At 33.9% G+C, this 21,974-nt stretch overlaps 2 protein-coding genes across 2 annotated transcripts; one reads left to right on the forward strand and one right to left on the reverse strand.

Annotated features, from left to right (window-relative positions):
* The first annotated feature begins 8,514 nt into the window (after positions 1-8,514).
* Positions 8,515-15,738, forward strand: LOC21387971 (cellulose synthase A catalytic subunit 2 [UDP-forming]). The gene is made up of 14 exons (XM_024172542.1): positions 8,515-9,128; positions 9,642-9,837; positions 10,103-10,332; positions 10,444-10,546; positions 10,639-10,813; positions 11,312-11,578; positions 11,676-12,021; positions 12,189-12,326; positions 12,408-12,533; positions 12,626-12,838; positions 12,933-13,203; positions 13,729-13,925; positions 14,039-14,389; positions 14,573-15,738. Exons 1-14 carry the CDS (start codon positions 9,048-9,050, stop codon positions 15,152-15,154), a joined length of 3,276 nt encoding a protein of 1,091 aa, XP_024028310.1. The 5' UTR covers positions 8,515-9,047; the 3' UTR covers positions 15,155-15,738.
* Positions 15,739-16,248: 510 nt separating this feature from the next.
* On the reverse strand, positions 16,249-21,631 carry LOC112093658. Its single transcript, XM_024172535.1, has 10 exons — positions 21,607-21,631; positions 20,694-21,290; positions 20,198-20,479; positions 19,202-19,873; positions 18,967-19,044; positions 18,608-18,886; positions 17,791-18,480; positions 17,498-17,575; positions 17,069-17,398; positions 16,249-16,959 (listed from the first exon to the last, which is right to left on the reverse strand). The coding sequence occupies exons 1-10, from the start codon at positions 21,629-21,631 to the stop codon at positions 16,469-16,471; spliced, it is 3,522 nt and encodes a 1,173-aa protein (XP_024028303.1). The 3' UTR covers positions 16,249-16,468.
* Positions 21,632-21,974: the final 343 nt, after the last annotated feature.

Genomic DNA, 21,974 nt, shown 5'->3' on the forward strand with positions numbered 1-21,974 from the left:
TATATATATATATATATATATATATATATAATGCTGCTGTTGTATAATAATTTGTTGTGTAAATTGTCCTTCCTTTTTTCTTGCACTTGACATCTTTCCTTTTCTACTCCATAGTTGATCATTTACTGCTCTACTTTACCTTAGCCTATTTACTGTTCCATCGTTTTAGTTCTGTCTCTTGGTTAGCCGATATTTCTTGTTTAAGGAAGTATTCACAGCATTTTTGGTACTATTGATAACTTTTGTCCAAATATTTTTAATATTCGATGTTGATGCCGAATGTATTGGTTTGTTGTAATGCTATTACTTTGTATTGTTTCTTATAGTGCTCAGAAAGATTTCGTTTCATTGTCAATAAATGTTAGTAATCTATGATTGTCTTTTTTTGTGTTCCATTAGTACATAGTACTGATATATTGATTTGTTGTTTATTTATTTTATAGTGGTGTATATATATACACACACTTATTTTTACTTAACATATTTTATCTTTACTTAGTTTTGATATGTGCTAATGATGATTATAATCAGTTTTCACATGTGGAGTCTCATGTAATTTCTTCAAAAATTACTATGATATCTTCTCTTACTATTTGAATATCCTCTCTTTTTTCTTTTTACTTACTCTAATATTTTTGGCTTTTTAGTTGCTCCACTTCATCTTGGCCTATTTATTGCTCCATCTTTTAATCTATGTCACTTTCACCTCTGGTTGGCTGATTTTCCCTATATAAGGTAGTATTCACGACGTTGCAGGTACTATTAATAACTTTTGCCCATATTTTTTTAATATTTGCTATTGATATTGAATGTATGAGTTTGATGTTGTGCTATTACTTTGTGTTGTTTATTATAGTGCTCAGAAAAATTCCTTTTTATTGTTACGATTGTCTTTCTATGTGTTCTATTAGTACATAATGATGACACAGTGACATCTTGTTCATTTGTTTCATAATCATACACACACACACGCATGTATCTTTGCTTAGCATATTTTATCTTTACTTGGTTTTGGTATGTGGCAATGTTGATTATAATCAATTTTGACCTGTTGAGTTTCATATAATCTGTCCAAATATTGCTGTGAATAAGTTCCCCTTATTTAGATTTAGATTTTGTCTATGCTTTTTGACTAAAACTATTTTAATGTTTCTTTTTCTTTCTCTTGGTCCTTTTTAATTTAAGGGCATTGCCTTTTAGATGCTTATTTGAGTTGAACTCAGATTTCATCTATCTCTCTTTATTAGGTTTTTCCATACTATTTTTCTCAGGATCTATTGAACTTGATTTTCAGTACACAAACAACATCACTGCCACTGTTTTAACTTCTACTATTTTCTCCAATATTCATTTCTTTATTTTTTAATCTCATTATTCAAACTAACAACTTTTCTTTATTCATTTAGGGTACCAAATTCACAGTAAAAGCTGCAATAACTAGATTCACAACGGATCAAGATTGGTATTATAACTCTTGCTCCAGATGTAATCGGCAATTAAAACAAGTAGGTATTGGTTGGTGGTGTGACAATCATGGCCGCATAAACACAATGCCGTCTCCATGATAACAAAAATTACTAATAAATGATTAATAAAATCTATTTACCTTTATTAGTTACAAGAAATAAATTACTGCATTAATTAACTATTACCACATATATTATAGGTACAAATTAAATGCAGAAATCAAAGATAATATTGGAAACATGAACATCATGATATTTGAAAAAATAACACAAGTATTGATCAAAAAACCGTGCTCCACATTAACAATTGATGAAGGCTTTACTGATTCATCTATAATTTCACCAACCATTAATCAACTAAGAGGACAAACAAAAATCTTCCGGATTTATTTTCGACAAAGAGGAGCACAAATGTCTAAAATTGTTTCTAAAATATTGGAAGATGTCCAACCTTCACTACCATCACCACAGATGCCAACTGCGACAATAATAGATCCAAAACCACCAGATCTAAAAAGATTGACCACCATGTAAGATAGATTTTTAAATTCGTATCAATCATCAATAAATATCAAAATTTAATATTTTAAATACATATCTTAACAACCCTTCATCATTTCAGTTTCGAACCAAAAACAACATACTCGTCCAAAAAACGTGAAAGAACCATGTAATATAACTACTTTTAAATTCTTTGATTATATATAATTAAAGTTTTTTCATCCTCCTTAATCGCTATCACTAACTTTTTTTATAAAAAAATGTATTTTGCAGTTACAAAGAACAAAAAAAAAAACAAGAAATGTAACACATTGTAAGAAGCTTTTCACTAGAATTTTATATAAATATGTCTATATGTATATATGTATATCTAAATTAATACTTCACCACAAAAATTTCTAACTTTTTCTATAATATAACAATATTTTTCACAGTAACGAGCGGGCACACAACTAGTGTTATATCTAAATATCAAAATCCAATAAATAATTGACTAGCTAGCTAGTGAGTATAAATTTCACTTTCGCAAGAGTGTGTGAGCATCTAAACGGTACAAATGTGCATTCAAGAGGGGCCTAATCAAAATATTGTCGTTTGGCTCTGGATTTTGTTTTCTTATGCAATTGCTTACCACTACAATATTACACATATTCTTGTCGGTGCAGTTATAAGGATAACTCAGTGTTTGGTGCAAGATTATACACATCTCAGAATGTCACAAGATTATACACATCTCAGAATGTCACATAATAATTATTTGGTTTTTGATTATTTCAAAGAGTGGTGGACCTCCTCCAGATTTATTTTTACCCATAAGTTCTTGTACCACACTTTGTACGTGCCCAAATAATATATTTCCTTAAAGCGACAATATTCAACAAAACATTAAAGTGGGGATCTTTAGATATCAACTTTTGCATACCACAGTGGTCCCTACTTTTTAAACTTTGATTAATCAATAACAACAAACATTTTGCTTACTCTAGCAAGGCATGGGCCATGTTGCATTATCTTATTGTATTTTTTTTTTTTTTTTTACTTAATTGCATCATGCAATTTTAAGATATGATTAGTTATCTTCTAAAGCTTGTACAAAATAAGGAGATTTTGCGCAACTACTCCTGCACTTATAAGGTTTTGATTACTGGCCACCTAAACTTATAAATTGACTAATATACATATGATATCATCTAAAGCTTGTAAAAAAATTAAGGTATTTTACGCAACTACCCCTGAACTTATAAGATTTGAGGGTTGTTCTTTTACATTTTTGAGTTAAGGTGACTTGAGTGATGATCTTAAGTTGAGTTTGAGTTATAACTTGAGTTGAAGTTGTAACTTGAGTTTGTGTTTGGATGCGTATATTTGAGTTATAATTTGAATTGAAAATCTTTTTGAGTTTGTATTTGGGTGGGTCAAAACTTAAATTTATATTTAGATAGTATTTTAATAAAAACTCAATGGTGATGAAAAATTTTAATAGGGTATATGGGTGGGGTTTTATTCATCTTTTCATTGTGAATGCATAGAAAAAAAATTATCTCAATCAGAATTAAAACAAAAAAGTTATGACATTTTTAAGAATAGAAAAAATATTATTCATTAACTTGAGTTCGAGTTTATGAACTCGAGTTGAAGGAGAAATTTGAACTCGAGTTTAGTCCTAAACTCGAGTTTAAATTCGAGTTCAAATTCAAATTTTACAAAAGAACATAAACTTGAATAAAGTTGTAACTCGAGTTCAAACTTTTTATGAGTTTTCTTACAAAAGAACAACCCCGTAGTATCTGACTATCTAAACTTATAAATTGACTAATACACATATGGTAATCACGTAACTTGTATTAAAGTAATTTCAGCAATTTCAAGTCCAAATTGCCATATTAGGTTAACAATTTTTACTTTTAGAAAGTGACACACAAAAGTTTTATATTCAAACAGTTGTTACTTTACTAAAAGGGAAAAATTCAGACAAATTAATCAATTGATTACTATATGTATGTATATATTTGCCAAGTGCAAAGTACTCGGTCATGTGTCGGCAGCACCAATGGAAACAATATTACAATTTATTATTTAAATAATTGATCCTATAATTAATCTTGGCCAATCAAACATGATCTTGAAAAAAGTTTCTGCAAATTTATTGGCTTCAATCATTGGTCACAAAAGAAAATAGGAAAAGAAAGATATTTGTGCTGGAGCAATATACGTATAAAATTAAATTTTGCAACAAGGATGACTATTTTCCGGCCTGCAGATACGTTTAGGTGACAATTTAACAGCAAAAACAAATAGACAGGTTAACTGAAGAGGAAGCATCTAGATGGCCCACTTGCTCTAATATTTAAGATATATGTCCCCATGTGGATGCTTTCATCTACACATGTATTTCCCATATAAATATATATATATATACATATATATATATACATATATATATATATATGTGTGTATAAATTCCCACTATTTGATTCTCAAAACACATGCTTTGAAATATTATTCTACCATCTTCTTCTCACTTTAATTATATGTGTATATATGTGTACACATACTAAAGGATACCAAATAAGATCACTTAAGGGATCAGAATTTTATTTTTGTGGGGACTATATGAAAAGTATAAGCAAAGATTTATTGAATAAGAGTATAGTTATAAATTTTTATTACTGTACGGGGACATAATATTTTATATATAATTTTATTTTGAAATTTCGGAATATAATTGAAATTTTATCAAAGTTTTATATATATAAAAAATTAAAATTTTAAAATCTTACTGACAGCATGTGTCTAATCAGAAAAATTTCTATTAATCTTATGTTATTGTATGATTTTATTTTATTTTATTTTGTTTTTTTTCTACTACAATTACATTTTTTTTCTATCACAAATGTATGACATTATTTCAATTTCGCTATTACGTGCATATCAAAATATGATTGACACGAGAAAAAAAAAATTAGCTAGAGGGGTAAAAGTTAGAGGAATTTAACTTCACGGAGTTGGAATTCAAATATGCCATTTTTGTGAAAAAGTTAAGCCCAATTGTTTTCACATCAAAATATGACGTAGATCAATAACTAAACTTTAAGAGCCTGTTTAGTTCGTTGGTTCGAGTTTAGATGTGACTTTATGTGAAAGTCTTTTTCTGTAGTAAAAATGTTAAATGTGAGTGTTTTTAAAAGCTTTTTATTATAGCAAAACTTGAATCGGTGAAATGAACGGGACTTACAAATAAAATACAACCTAATTTACACTAGTTAGTATCCAAGTTAAAATTTGTATTATATATATATATATATAATGACACTGTTTCAGCAGTAATCTTTTGGACTCAATTAGTAGGTTTGTTTGTTCAACGTTTTCCTTCCAAAATAATACATGAAATTTAACGTGAGTCATGCTTAACCATTTTATTAATTGGTTGTTATTATATCGCTTTCATAGCTTACGTACACGTTGTATAAGAATCAAGGATATAGGCCACTCTAATTTCACCATTTGTTATAACGAAAATAATTGTGTAAAACAACATCATCGGGAAAAGCGATAGTTTATTAACTATTTGTTCATTCATATATACACAGACACATACATATATATATATATATATATGTTTGTGTAAGAGTATTTTTTTTTGGCTAAAAATGTGTGTGTGTGAGGTTGAATGTATAGTCAGTATACATACATAATGTACCTGATCTTTTCTTGCCTAGTACTCAATATATTGACAATATTGATTTAATTTTAATAAGCCAACACGAAATGATAAATAAATATATATGTATTGGATTTTATGTTTTTCCATTTATTTAAAATTTGTCTGTTGGAATTTAATATACATGTTTTGTGTATCAATACACACACAGAGATATATATGAGTAACTGAATGATATGCGATTACCTAACAAGATAAGTTTTGAAAAAAAAAAGAAAATTAAATTAATATACATATCAATATATTAGTCACTAAATGAAAACAACTCAGAAGATTATGTAGTTTAAGTAATATATATATATATATATATATATATATGCTAATTAAATTAACCACATAACCTAACCAAACTGGAACACTCAATTCACATCTATAACAAAATGGATCAACTACTTATTGAAATTATAAATGGTACGAACTTTTTTTCTTTTCTTTTTTATAAAATTGTCTACTTATTAAAAAAAAAATTATAAGTAGATATGGGTTATAAAAGAGTTAAAATTCTGAAATCTTGCGCTAATTAGAATTAAAATTAACACAATAACAAATTCTGAAAGAAATAGATAAACCAAGTTAAACATATCCAAATAGGTATATTTTCTTTCTTTCTTTTTTAAGGAAGATATATCTAAAATATCTTCTTTTATATACACATATTTCAATAATATAACATTAAAAACATAATTTATAAGCAAAGAGAATTTCTCTGTACAGCGCTAAAAAATTATTATTCATATTTCATAACTCATCGTACTTGTTTAAGTTTAAGTTTAATAGAAGCAGGAAGTTCTATATAATGATTTTGATTATGCCTAACAACATAAAAAGAAAATAAAAATCATCATGGTAATTGCTAAGGAATTGAAAGATACTCATATAATACACACACACACACACACACATATATATATATATATATGCATGCATGCAAGTGACTCAACTATAAGCAACAGTATACTTTGAATAAAATGGTGTAGAAGTAAGCTTTCTAGCTATACCTTAATATTCTAGGGTTTGTCAAGTATTTAGTGCATAATTAACTTTATCTGCACAGCAAGAAGCTGCCATATTTGTTTAAAGTACATTCTTTTCTTTTAGGTTAGGTTTTAACTTTTTCAACACAAATAAAATATATGGGACCTTCTCCGGTGGACCAACATAATATACTAGTAGGTCAGGTTTTTTGTCCATTAGATTTGCATAAAATCACGTAAAAATTAAAAGGTACGTAAATCTAACGGTTAGAAAAACTTGACCAACTAGTACGCCAGACATATAAAAGAATTTTCCTAAAAATAAAGAAGAAAAGATAATTAGATTTTAACTTGAGTCAGTGACCTGCATATATCACAAAATGAATCATTGATTTTATTTCTCTCTCTCTTTTTTTTCTCTTTTTTTATATATATTTAAGATGTACCAAGTAATTTCTCAAACTCAATCAACCATAAAAAGAAATATACTTGAGATTAGTTGTTAAAATAGTGTTTATTTATGTGTATTATCTCAAATTCAAGTGGAAGAATTTCACACAACTTTCTTTTATGCTTCTTGGCAAATCATGTAAAATGAAACACAAAATAAGAAATTATTTAGAAGGCTTTTGATGTACTAAAGTATGACCTTTTCTTGTTATTATTGGTGTATATCTATTTATTTATTTTCATCCCAGCACAAAGTTTTGTTTATTGAAATACATTACTAGTCATGGTTGGTTCTTAGAAAAGTCGATCAGAAAAAAAAAAAAAAAAAAAAAAAAAAAAAATTTTTTTAGCACTCACACGCAACATCGCTGCTTATAGCAGCGAAAAAGAAAAAAGGGAAGATTGGCTGCTTATTTCCGTTCCAAGTACTAATAAATAAATAAAATTTAGAATAAAAAATCAGCAACAACCAAAATAAATAAAGCAAAAAAATAAAGAAAAGGAAAGGAAAGTTCCATAAAAAAGAAGAAAAAGAAAAAACAAAAGAAATAGGGAAAACGTTTCTTCTAAGGGTAGTTTGGTCAACTGGAAAAAGAAAGAGCCCGCCATTGTGGACAGGTGTTCAATTTCTCGGGAGATTTTGCAAACAAACTGTCGGTCGGGGTCCCACGTGAGCGGCACGTGATAATGCACTCTAACTCGACACCCACAACTCACTTTCTCTCACTACAACTCACTGTATTTTTTTTTTCCTTTTTTAATCTCTCTTTCTCTCTCTCTCTTTTGACAATTCAATAAAAACCAAAAAAACTCATTGAATTGGAAAGCCTGAAAGAGACGTCAAAACTACACAAAATTTACAAAACAAAACCCAACCGACACACAGCTCATAACTCACTCATAAGAGGAAAGAAAGCTCTCTCTCTCTCTCTCTCTCTCTCTCTCTCTCTCTACATCACATGCATTATTACAAAAATACCCTTCTCATTATTTCATCAGCAGAATCTGGATCCCACTCTCTCCCACCACAAAATAGCTGTAATTTGGGATTCTCCTTCTGTTAGTAATAACATAATAATAATAATACAAATGCCCAATTGCTCTATTGCTACTCTGTTATTTTTACTGTCAAATAGACCAAAATTTCCAACATTCAAAACTTACTGATACATATTTATATAGTAATTAGTAATTTTTTGTTTCTCAGCTTACATATTTATATAGTAATTAGTAATTTTTTGTTTCTCAGCTTACATATTTATATATAGTAATTACTAATTATGTATTGTTTTATTATTATTATTATTAGATTAGAGATACAGCTAAACAGATTGATCTAATAATTTTTTTATAATATGATATTACATATTAGTATAATAATTGTGGATCTGATTTTTGGCTATTAGTTTTGTTCTGTGCATTGTCTCTCGTCCTGTTGGGGCATTGAATTTTCAACCTTTCCACCCCCACCAAAAAAAGAAAAAAAAAAGAAAAGAAAAAGAAAACAACGTATTTTTGCATATAGATTCTCTCTTCTGTGCGTCTCTTAGTATAATTTGGCATTCCACAGATCGAAAGAACAAAGCTTTCCTTTCATTTCCTTTCCTTTCTCAGACAGAGAAAGAGAGAGGAAACACTTGTAGCCAAGCAAAGAATCATTTCATTGTTTCATCATTCTTCCTTCCTCATTTTCATATCAAATACCAAATACCCTTTTTCCCTCTTCTTTCAATTCCATTACTATCCCATTTTATTTCTCTCTCTCTCTCTCTCTCTCTCTCTCTCTCTAAAACAGAGAAAGGAGGGAGAAAGACCAATTGGCAAGTTCCGTGTTTCTTCTTCTTCTTCTTCTTTGGAGATGAAAGTGGTTGTTTTGTGAAGTGGGGTTTCTTTAATTTTCTCTCTCAAGACTTTTTTCTTTTTGTTTGGTCCCTCATGGATACCAAAGGACGCCTCGTTGCTGGTTCTCACAACAGGAATGAGTTTGTTGTCATCAATGCCGATGAGGTTTCACGAGTATGTCTTCCTTTTTTTTATTGTTCTTCACTACATTTTGCTCATTTTTTTCTTATCGAATTTTTAGATCCTCAAACTAACACGTTTAACCTTTTTTTTTTTTTGGTCTCGCTTACCTCACTATGTTTTATCTTCTCCATAATTTCTCTCTTTTTGGCTTTGTTATTATATGTTTCTTTTTATGTGGACACTTCTCATGTGGCTTTTGGATTGATTAGTTCCTGTTTTTCGCTCTCCTTTTTCTTGATTTCAGAGCTGGTCAATGAAACCGAAAGAGTGAGGAACAAAAAAATAAAAAAGAACAACGAAACTTGTTTTAACAACAAATTTTCTTTCTTCTGCTCTAGTAAATGTTATACTGTTAATTACCCTCTTTCTGAGACTAATTTGGTATTGCATTATGGCAGTTACAAAAAGACTTCTTGTGCAACTGTGTTTTTTGACTTTCTCTAATCTTGATGGTTTTGACAAGAGATTGGTGGTTAGTTGCTAAATGCGGTATTTCTTTTTCAGGTGACTTCTGTTAAAGAGTTAAGTGGGCAGATTTGCCAGATCTGTGGGGATGAGATTGAGATTACTGTGGATGGAGAGCCTTTTGTTGCTTGCAATGAATGTGCATTTCCTGTTTGTAGACCTTGCTATGAGTATGAAAGAAGAGAGGGAAATCAAGCTTGTCCTCAGTGCAAAACCAGATACAAAAGAATCAAAGGTACTACCTATTTACTATTTTAGGCCTTACTTGGTAAAAACTTTCATTTTCCTTTTCAGTTTCCAGTGAAAGTGAAATGAATAGTAGAGATCTTCTTAAGTTGGCCATTTTTTAAAAAAATTTCGTCTTTTGACAAGAACCCATGTTGGTTTGGGTGAGTACGATTGGAGTTTTAACTTAGAACTTTACTTTTGAGAAGAATCCATGTTAGTTTCGGTTGATCGGAATTGTAGTTTTGACTTTTGAGTATGATTGATAATCCCAGGGAGCCCTAGAGTTGATGGTGATGAAGATGAGGACGATATTGATGACTTAGAGAATGAGTTTCATATTGCAAATGGCGGAGATCCTAACAACATTGCTGAGGCAATGCTTGCGGCTCGCCTCAATGTCGGTCGTAGTTCCCAAATCAATGGTTTTGGGATCACTACTCCGTCAGAGCTGGATGCAGCTTCTGTTGCTACTGAAATTCCTCTCCTGACCTATGGCCAAGAGGTGAATAAGCTGATTTTTATGTTTGTGACTATTTTTTTTTTCCTTCCTTTTCTTATGCTTATGTTTATGAGCTAAGATAAGATGTCTGATGACGGTTATTTATACTTGAAGGATACCGGCATTTCTTCTGATAAGCACGCTCTTATAATTCCCCCATTTATGAGTCGAGGAAAACGGGTTCATCCGATGCCATTTTCTGATTCTGCCACTACCTGTGAGTGTAGAATGAGTTGATTTGATGATGTTTGTAGCTGTTTTAGTTTCTTCCTGCTCTTAACTACGGAATCTGTTCTTTTGACGTTGTAGTTCCACCAAGACCAATGGATCCAAAGAAAGATTTGGCAGTGTATGGTTATGGATCTGTCGCGTGGAAGGATCGCATGGAGGAATGGAGGAAGAAGCAGAACGAAAAGCTTCAGGTGGTCAAGCATGAAGGAGGAGAGGGCGGCGGAGAAAATGGAGATGATCATGAGTTACCCACGTAAGTGTTGTTTTACTGCTAAGATCAATTACAATATATTAGTTAGGTTCTACTTCCTTTAGGTGTTTCATTTTCCCCCTTAACCAAGGGTGGAAAATGGAAGAAGAATTTGTATATGAACACAAGGTGGCTGTCAAGTTGCTTTTGACCAAGTTAGTAGTCATGCAAAATAATGAGACTAATTGAACTCTCTTCAAGTAAAGTAGTCTTTTCTGAGTGATGGGATTTATATTAGGAGCAATCAGCAATGTTGTGTTATTTCTTATTAGCATCTTGGGTCATAATGATGATTAAGAAAGAATCCTTCTGAATTGAACTTAAATGCTGGTGTGAGTTGTGATTTAAGAACCTCCAATTTAGTATCCAAGCGTTACGAGTAATCGAACTTTTCATTTAATAAAGATAGCATGCAGTTCGATTAGCTTTGGCTATATTTTCCTTCTCTCTTTTATATGACTTTACGAGGTCTAATTATATTTATGTTATGTTTTTTAATAGAATGGACGAGGGCAGGCAGCCACTTTCAAGAAAGCGACCAATTCCTTCAAGCAAGATAAGCCCATATAGAATCATAATTCTTCTTCGGATAGTGATCCTCTGCCTATTTTTTCACTATAGAATTCTCCACCCCGTCAATGGTGCATATGGTTTGTGGTTGACCTCGGTTATATGTGAAATTTGGTTTGCTGTATCATGGATCCTGGATCAATTCCCAAAATGGTGTCCAGTCATACGCGAAACATATCTTGATCGGCTATCATTGAGGTGCCACATTCTCTTGCTCCCTCTTCTCAAGTTCTCACGTACACTTTTCATAAAATACATATATTCTTAGCCATGGTGTTATTGAAAATTTTCTCAGGTATGAGAAAGAAGGGAAGCCATCTGAGTTGGCCAGTATAGATATATTTGTAAGTACGGTGGATCCTATGAAAGAGCCTCCACTCATTACCGCCAACACAGTTCTCTCTATCCTCGCCGTAGATTATCCAGTCGACAAGGTTGCATGCTACGTCTCAGATGATGGTGCTGCCATGCTGACTTTTGAAGCCCTCTCAGAGACGTCTGAGTTTGCAAGAAAGTGGGTCCCATTCTGCAAGAAATTCAAACTAGAACCGCGAGCCCCAGAGTGGTACTTTGCTCAAAAGGTTGATTACCTAAAAGACAAAGTAGACCCAACATTTATTAAGGAGCGAAGAGCCATGAAGGTTTGAATGCTTTGTCTTCATTAGTTTGTGTCATTTGTCCAACAATATCAAATCTAATGTGCAATAATAACATGCACGAAATCTATGCAAAATGATTTGACATAATAATTCTGGTATTTGTTCGGGAAGATATCTTCATCTGATGTCATCTTGTTGTGTTGATGCAGAGAGACTATGAGGAGTTCAAAGTTCGGATTAATGGATTGGTTGCCACTGCAAAGAAGGTCCCTGAGGAGGGTTGGACGATGCAAGATGGAACTCCATGGCCTGGCAACAGTGTCAGGGATCATCCTGGCATGATTCAGGTAAGTTGTTTTTGCCCTATCTAGATATTATAACAATCTTATCAGAAAAATGAGTATACTTGCATATACCACCTTCTCCAGGTTTTTCTTGGTCACAATGGTGTCCGTGATTTGGAAGGGAATGATTTACCACGCTTGATTTACGTGTCTCGTGAGAAGAGGCCGGGTTTTGATCATCACAAAAAGGCCGGAGCCATGAATGCTCTGGTAGATCTCTCTCTCTCTCTCTCTCTCTCTCTCTGAACTTGGCATCCATTAAATTGCTTACTAAACTTTTTTTCTTTTGCTGATTATTCAAGATACGAGTCTCGGCAATCATCTCAAATGCACCTTACATACTCAATGTTGATTGCGACCACTACATAAACAACAGCAAGGCGCTTCGTGAAGCCATGTGCTTCATGATGGACCCCACTTCAGGAAAGAAGATCTGTTACGTACAATTTCCTCAACGATTCGATGGGATTGATCGTCATGATAGATACTCAAATCGGAATGTTGTTTTCTTTGATGTAAGGGCCTAACATTATCTATTTTGTATATTCTTGAAAGCTGTTCTTTTCAAGGAAAAGCTAATTTTTTTATTTTTTATATATATAACTACAGATCAACATGAAAGGTTTAGATGGGATTCAAGGACCGATTTATGTTGGAACTGGGTGCGTCTTTAGAAGGCAGGCACTCTATGGAAATGATGCTCCCAAAAAGAAGAAAGCCCCAAGAAAGACCTGTAATTGTTTGCCAAAATGGTGCTGCTTTTGTTGTGGATCTAGGAAGAAGAACAAGAAAGCAAAGTCAGACAAAAAGAAGACGACGAAAACTAAGGATGATACAAAGCAGATTTATGCACTTGAAAATATTGAGGAGGGAATAGAAGGTATAGAATAAATTCATAGTTGCAAGTCCATTTAATTCTCGCGTGTCACAAATTTTCAGTTCCTTAATGTAGATCTTTCACTAGAATGTGCCACAAGTTTGTTCCATATAAATGCTAAATACGCTGAATTTTTTAATCACTCTGTCGATTGTGCTGTAGTGATAAGGCTAAAAAGGTAAACTGTTAGTTCTTATTACAAAAAACAAAAAAAACAAAAAAAAAACAAAACAAAACAAAACAAAACAAACAAAAACAAAAAAACAAAAGGTAAACTGTTAGGATTTTGCCTTGGTACATGAACATTTAAAGGCTGAAGTTTGGTGTAGATTATAACCAACTGTTTGGATAGTTTTCATTTTGATGAGAGTAATGAGTTAAAACAATTGCATGGGAATTTTTCTTTCTTTTTTGGTGTCTAATGACTTATTAAATCATAGAATATTTAGGCAATTGCTTTTTCTGTTCGTATCATGATATGTTTTATTAGAACTAACAAATCATTTAATTATCATTGGAACTTTGCAGGAATAGATAACGAAAGATCATCGCTGATGTCCCAAACCAAATTTGAAAAGAAGTTTGGTCAATCAAATGTTTTTATTGCTTCCGCACTTTTGGAAGATGGTGGTGTCCCCAAGGGTGCATCTTCTGCATCACTCTTGAAAGAAGCCATTCACGTTATTAGTTGCGGATATGAAGACAAAACAGACTGGGGAAAGGAGGTAAGAACTAGTGATTTTTTTTTTCTTTTTTTTAAAAATTTTTTTTATAGTATTTTCTCTAGCATCATTTTTTAAATTCAAGAGAAAATGTTTAAATTTCAATTGCATTTCAGGTTGGTTGGATATACGGCTCCGTTACAGAGGATATTCTGACTGGCTTCAAGATGCATTGCCATGGCTGGAGATCAGTATATTGCATACCCAAAAGGCCTGCATTTAAGGGTTCTGCTCCTATTAACCTTTCAGATCGGCTGCACCAGGTTCTTCGGTGGGCCCTGGGATCTGTTGAGATTTTGTTGAGTAGGCATTGTCCTATATGGTATGGCTATGGGTGTGGTTTAAAGTGGTTGGAGCGCTTTTCGTACATAAACTCCGTTGTTTATCCTATTACATCAATTCCCTTGCTCGCTTACTGCACCTTGCCCGCTATCTGTCTACTTACCGGGGAGTTCATCGTCCCTGAGGTAATCCAAATTATCTTGGAATGTATTGTCTGTGCGTCGAAACATAAATGTTCCAGCTAACATGTACAATGCCATGAAAAAATGTACATTATGGAAAATCTGATGTTACATTTATGCACTTGGATCAGATGCCTTTTTCAGTTGCAATGAAATCTAACCTCAACTTTCTATTTGATCTTTCAGATTAGCAACTACGCCAGCATCATCTTTATGGCCCTCTTCTTATCCATTGCCGTAACAGGTATTCTCGAGATGCAGTGGGGTGGTGTTGGCATACACGATTGGTGGAGGAATGAGCAGTTCTGGGTGATCGGTGGTGTTTCGTCGCACCTTTTTGCTCTCTTCCAAGGTCTGCTTAAGGTTTTAGCTGGGGTTAACACAAACTTCACTGTCACATCTAAAGCAGCCGACGATGGAGAGTTCTCGGAGCTCTACCTGTTTAAGTGGACCACTTTGTTGCTCCCCCCATTGGTCTTGCTCATCATGAACGCAATTGGAGTCGTCATTGGGGTTTCAGATGCCATCAGTAACGGTTACGACACGTGGGGTCCGCTCTTTGGCAGACTCTTTTTTGCCATTTGGGTTATTGCCCATCTCTATCCATTCCTCAAGGGTTTCTTGGGCAAACAGGACAGGGTTCCAACAATCCTTGTTGTGTGGGCAATTCTTCTGGCGTCAATATTCTCACTTTTGTGGGTCAGAATCAACCCATTTGTCTCTAAAGGTGATATTGTGTTGGAAGTTTGTGGATTGGATTGTGACTAAGATCAGAACAAGGTTGAGAAGAGATGTTGTGAAAATTTCGTGTAGAAAAGTTTGTGTAGAAAAATATGCACAAGTGAAAAATGCTTTTTTGGTTGAAGAGAAAAAGGCATCCCTATGTCTTCAAAAAAATGGTCATCTATGGTGGAGGAAAACAAAAGGATGAAATTCAAGGAGTTCAATCAATTGGTTGGGGTGCATGTAGATATAAAGGAAATGGGATCTGACACATTGAGATTTGTTTATGAAAAGGGGTTTTTCTTTTGATTCATTATTATACGTGGACACTGTGTTTTGTTGAAATGGATTGTATTCAAGGTCTGTCTGTAATTCCATGAGGGAGAGAGAAAGAGCATTCAGTGTTATTTTTGTTTACCTTCCTAATAAGGGGACCTCCTGAAGCCTCAACAAAGTGTTTTGTCTTGTGTTTGAAAGTGAAAATCAGGTCACCACATAGTATTTATGTTGCTCTCTCTCTCTCTCTTTGTTGTATTGTATTTTTGACTGAAAAATAATCTATCACTCGAAGTGATAAGTCTGAATGTCCAAATTTATCTGGTGAACAAAAAAAAAAAAATCTCTTACAAGTTAGCATTTTCCAGCAATTGAGTATGTTATTCTTCTATTTTAGTCTAAAATGTTAAAAACCTAACCATTATGTAATCTTCTAAATATTAGTATGACAAATTATCCTTGGGAAATATATATATATATATATATACACTTTTAATTACACTACAAAACAATCTGCCATAATGCATGCTTTCACATTATGTTAAAATGTGCCTTGTTAATTTTCTTTTATAATTTGCCCAATTGAAACAAGATTTCCCGAGTTGCTCTTGCAAGGTAAACTTTCCGGTAATTGAGTATGTGATTATTTATTTATCAGGATTTGGACGACCATAAATGTTTGAGTTGCATGTTTACTTCGCATGCTTTAATTGGTAACAAATACCTTATCAAGGATTAGGGGAACCATAAAATAGAAACATAACTTATAGATACACATGTAGAACTGAATTCATATTTAGAAGTCAACCAAAGCATAAATACACCAATATACATTCATACAAAATGTCGACAAACCGTAGGAGTTCAATCTAAAATCTGCAGGACGCATGAGATATGCGTAAGTCATGAGTTATGTCCCAAGCCATTTACATCTTCCAAACAAACGGAAAAAAAAAAAAAAAAAAAAAGAAAGAAAAGATTGGTTATCATCAAAAGAATAATTAATGGTTCAGGTTCAAGACTAATTCTTTTGCAAGTCTTCAAGTGGTCGCCTTTATTGTCTTTGTGAGGCTGTTATGTCTCCTAATTCTTTTGTAAATCTCCGAGTGGTCGCCTTTTTGATCTCTGTAAGGTTGTTACGCATCTCTTAGCGGTTCCAATGTTTTCTTTCATGGCATTGAGTTTCTGAACACTCTTGGGAGTCACTGGGACCATATATCTACTGTTGCTCTTCCTTGCAGGATTAGCAGATCCACTAATGCTTCTCATCAAGTTTTCTTCCCGACTCTCCTCGCGGTGGGAATCTTCAAAAGCAACCGGGAATTGGTTCTCGGTGTTCGAAGCCATTTTGTTCTCAAGATGACAACACTCTGCAGAAACTTGTGAAACAGAAACAACGTTATCAACCCCTTTCTTCTCTTCCTCACTACTTTCACTCATCACATTGTCCTTCTCTTCAAAATTCCTTTCATATAGTTTCTCAACCTCCTCTCCTTTGCCACCTTCAGAAAACAATTTCAGCTCGAAACTAGTGAATAAAGGCGACTTGTCAATAAACTCCAATGGGTTCTTCTCTGTATTTTTTCAAAAATGGGAAAAACATTAGTAAAGAAAAAGCATGCTGCAAATAATTAAAGGACAAAAAGGCACTGCAATTTGAATGGATTTTGCATTTTGGCTTACCTTTACGCTTGAAGTGCATGTCATCACTGGAAGAAGCAGTCACCAAGGAAAGAGTAGAGCAGTGAACATCCTTTTCGGTGTCCTTGGATGCAGCAAAAGATGCTTCTTTGTTTTCTGGATTATACAAATTGTGTTCTTCAACTTTTTTGGGAGTAGCCTTGATGGTATTTCTGATATTGCTGCTGAAAAGATTGTTTAAATCCAGAGAATCAACATCATCTGTCTGATAAGCTTCTTTCGATACACTTCTACGCTCTCCTGAGCCTACTTCATCAGTTCCAAGCTGATTATTTCCTTGCATGGGTGAATCCATTGCCGTGGAAACAATTCCTACAAAATTGGAAAATTAAATTATGGATACAATTTTTTTTTTTTTAAAGTTCTCCATACATCCGTTTGAGTGATAAGTTCACAACCAAATTCGCATACCTCTCTCCACGGTAGCCATATCCATTCCTTCGCTTTTTGTTGCAGAATTTCTGCCTATATGACATTCGGACTCCTTTCCTGCATCCACCACTGAATAGAATTATCTACAAATTGTAATGCTAGACCAATGTAGTTAAACAAATTGATTAGCATCTTGCGCCCTACTAGGTCTTGTTTTCTGTCATTTATCAGTACATTTTAACAAAAGACCAGAACTTCAACATTCAGAAGAGAAACACTAGTCAAAAGATGATGACAGAAACATTGTGCAGTGAGAAAGTTATGTCATTAACCTGTTAAAGTTTCACCAATAGTGGTATTAGCCAATAACTCGATATCCGCAGAGCTTTTCTCATCCCCCCGACAGCCATCCACAGATTTACATGGAAAAAACAGTGATTCATCCACCAACTTAGCACCATGATCAACGCTATAAGAACAAATCCTGCTTTCCATGATCTCATCACCAGCTTTCTCTCCACTATCTCTTAACATGTTCTCAATGCCAGGGTGAGCTATACTATTCCTCTCCGCATCATCCGCAGCACCACAATCATAGCCCTCAATCTCTGCAACTCCTGACATCCTTCCTTCTCCATTCTCAGAAGCATAAGAATCGTTGATCTTTATGAATTCATCCCCATGAGTCTCACGCTCCATATACTCTTGGATGATGGCAGATGCATCATCTTGCTCATTTGAACTTTCTCCGCCTCCTAATATTATCTTTTCCAAAACAACTGGGTCCATATGATGCTCATGTTCACCAAGTTGCCTCTCGGAGATTTGACCAGATTCTTCAGTCAGTACCAAATCTTCCTCTACTGCTTTGTCATTCTCATCATTCTTGCTTTCTAAATTGGCTTCCTCCAAGAGTTCATGTAATTTTTTGGTGCCATCTTCCTCAACATTACCCAAACTTGTATTCACTTCCATAGTGGTGAACTCGGCAGAGTGAACATGAAGCTCAGAGATTCCATTATCTGTATTCCGAAAGAAATGCAAGTTAATCAGAAATCACGCTCCTATTACCTATAAAGTAATTCTAAATCCTCTAGAATAACGTCATGGATTGAAAAACATGAATTGTATCAAGGCATAAGTACTGACCAAAATTTTCACTTGATTCTCCCATGTCTTTTACGTCATCATTTCCAATAGATTTGTCATCATCAGTTCCATTGCCATATAAAGGCTGATTTGAAATCACCCAATCAATGTTGTTGACAAAAGCAGCATCCTCAGTTGCACCTGTATGGTCATCAAACAGTTCTTCAGCAAAATGTGAAGTAGGTGCATTGTTTTCCTTGTTCAAGTCATCTGTAGCATCTGGTAAGTCTTCATGATATCCGCTGAACTTTGACTTACTGTTGGTTGTAACTCTATCTCCTGGGATTCAAAAATTAAAACGATGAGCAATCAATTTATAAACAAATCAGTAAATCTAACAAGTAAATTTCACAGCTCACCCATGTCTTTAGTCGTTGCTTCTTTTTTGGTTGTATCATTTCTCTCGCCACTTAAATCATGAGAGCCATTTCCGTCTTCTGCTTTTTGTGAATATTTGTGTTAAGCCAACTCAAACATACAATTATTTGTAACCAATATCTCATACCAAAGATTCAGGGTAAAATATTTAACGACTAGAAAGAAATTAATGTCCAAATGCTTAAACTCTATAGTTAAAGTCTCAAAGATGCTAACCATGACAGGGAGAAACATTCAGCCCTAAGCCATTTCTGGAACATGCTTCAGGACTGTCACAACAGTGATCATCATATAATTTGAACTCTGTATGGTTTTCCCTGTCGAACTTGTTGGCATTCTCAATGTTCTTATAATCAATCTTTTCAACGGAGCATGTTGCATCAGTTTCATCTTTAGCTTCAGGGACTTTAATACTTTCATGGCCATTGTTCAATGAAACACTGTGACCACCATCATTTGTATCTTCTGGTCCTCCCTCAACCAAATAATCCATATTGACCGCAGCAACTTCTGAAGTTACAACATCGATATTTGCTGTTTCTGAATTGTCCTTGGTATCTAATCCATTGTCCATTCTTCCACTGCTATCTTCTATGTTAGCATCATTAGCCGCAAATGAAGTGCTTCTGGTCAAGTCCAAAGCAAAATCCTCATGACTTTTAAGTTCACCAAACTCGGGCTGCTCAATTTGTAGCACTGACTGTGAAACTTCATAAGCCGGGGACTCCATCTCATTTGAAGCATTTGGAGAGTCGCACTCTTCTTCCTCCAGCAACTTCTCAGACTTAAAATCAAGCAGTGACCCTGGTTCACAATCTTCTTTGAAAGCATCCTTTTCAATATCATGAAATGAAGACACTGTGACACTTGTTTGCCCAGCCTTCTCATCTGCACACCAACAACTTATTAGGGTTTGTGATTTAAAAATAAAAGAAAAAAAAATCAGGTCTTCTCCTTTAAAGCAATAAGAGCATCACTGACTTTGATAAGATTTTCTGTTCTCTAATAAGGATTGAAAAATTTATTTCTAAAACACTCACCTATGAAGTGCAAAGATATCATAATTATTATTCCCTTTAGTGCAGACGAGGAGCTAATTTAAAGAAGTTGACACGACCTTTGGAATTTTGAACTAAAATAACTAGATCCGTAGCATATTTTTTGAAACAATCTATTGTTTGACTTATCAGGCTGCTTTATCTAAAAACTCACCATCAGCTTTGTGAGCGATTTCATCAAAGCACCCATCTGAATCTTCCTGAATTTTCTCCTCATCAACTTGTTCATCACTCTTGTCTAGAACCTGAATGACACTGCCACCTGACCGTAACTTTCCTTTGGAACCCTCGTGAATACCTACCCGAGCAACAGATGTTAGTACATCATGTAATTTTTCTTCAGACTCATTTTCCTTTGTTTTACCATCATTGCAATATCCCTTGCTGCAACTAGTCTCTCCGCTGAATGCTGTTTCATCAGGAACTTCAATCCCATCTACAAATAATCAATCGTTGAAAAAAAAAAATTTTAAGAGATTAGTTGGGACCCTTTTTCAACCATGGCATCCTTGCATGAAAATGTGATTTTTTTTTTTTTTGAAATGTGAAATTATTCACCTTATTGCCTACTTTCAAACAAATTCCATGAGTGAATACCTGACAACGAAAACAACAATTGAAAGAAAATCAGAAGAAGGGATGTTGCACACCTGGAGTTTCTGCTGCAAATGTAGATGGAAGTAGTAAAGCAGTATTGCTGGAGGCAATTTCACCATATTGACTTTCCTCCTCCAGCATTTCTTTCTCAATGTCAAGAGGAACAACTGTACATAACTTTTCAGCTTCCTGAGACGAGTTCTCTGCACTTTGTACTGGCTGTCGACTTTCAGTTTTTATAAAGACAACTTTTGAATATGCTTCAGGACTATCAGAAAAGAGACCAACATATACTTTGATCTCTGGATGGTTTTCCTCGTCCAACTTCTTGCCATTCTCAATGTTCTCACAATCAAATTTGTCTCTGCATGTTTCATCAGTTTCATCTTCAGCTTCTGGAACTTCAACATCTTCGTCGGCATGGTTCAATGTAACACTCTGATCATCGTCCTTCGTATGGTCAGCAACTTCTGTAGTTACAAAAACACCGTAGTTTATAACTTCATAAGCTGCAGAAACCACCTCCTTCTCCTCCTGCACCTTCTCCGGAGAAAAATGAGGTGGTGACCCTGGTTCACCTACACTGAAAGCATCCTTTTCAATTTCATGATCTCTACACACTGTCACACTTGTTTGCCTAGCCTTCTCATCTGCACATCAACAATTCTTAAAAAATGTCAATAAATATTTAAAGATTTACTAAATAAAGACCAGATGAGTTTTTCTTGCATACTATTATATTTCTGAAGAAACTAGAGAGTATCAATTACAAATACCAAATATCCCATAACGTTAACCTTAATGTCAAAGAATGAATTCAACGTCGTACAACATAAGACTCAAATCTTTGACAATGTTGCACGGAAAATTAAATTCAAACGCAAAAATTAAAAATAATAATAAAAAAATCCTTAAAAATCAAATGTTTGACAATGTTTGCACAACAACGGCATTGTTAAAATATACTTTCAAACAAATTCCTCAAAAACATCACGTAAAATAATTTAGAAAAAAGGAATGTTGCAGTTGCAGACCTTGACTTTCTAGTACAAATGCAGATGGATGCAGTACAGCAGTATTGCTGGAAGCAATTTTTCGACAATGGTATTCCCCAACGTCTTCTGTTATAATGTCATGAGGAGCAACTGCACATAATTTTTCAGCATCCTGAGACCAGTTCTCTGCATCTTTTACTGGCTCTTGACTTTCACTAACGTCACGTGAATGTTCTCGAACTGGGTCTGGATTCCCACTGGAATCAAATTCTACCAAGTCCTGATGATCCTCTTGGACATTATTAGCTTTGTCATCCTCAACTGATTGATCATCCAACT

The sequence above is a fragment of the Morus notabilis genome, unplaced genomic scaffold (genome assembly GCF_000414095.1).
Source record: "Morus notabilis unplaced genomic scaffold, ASM41409v2 Scaffold1695, whole genome shotgun sequence".
Taxonomy (NCBI): Eukaryota; Viridiplantae; Streptophyta; class Magnoliopsida; order Rosales; family Moraceae; genus Morus; species Morus notabilis.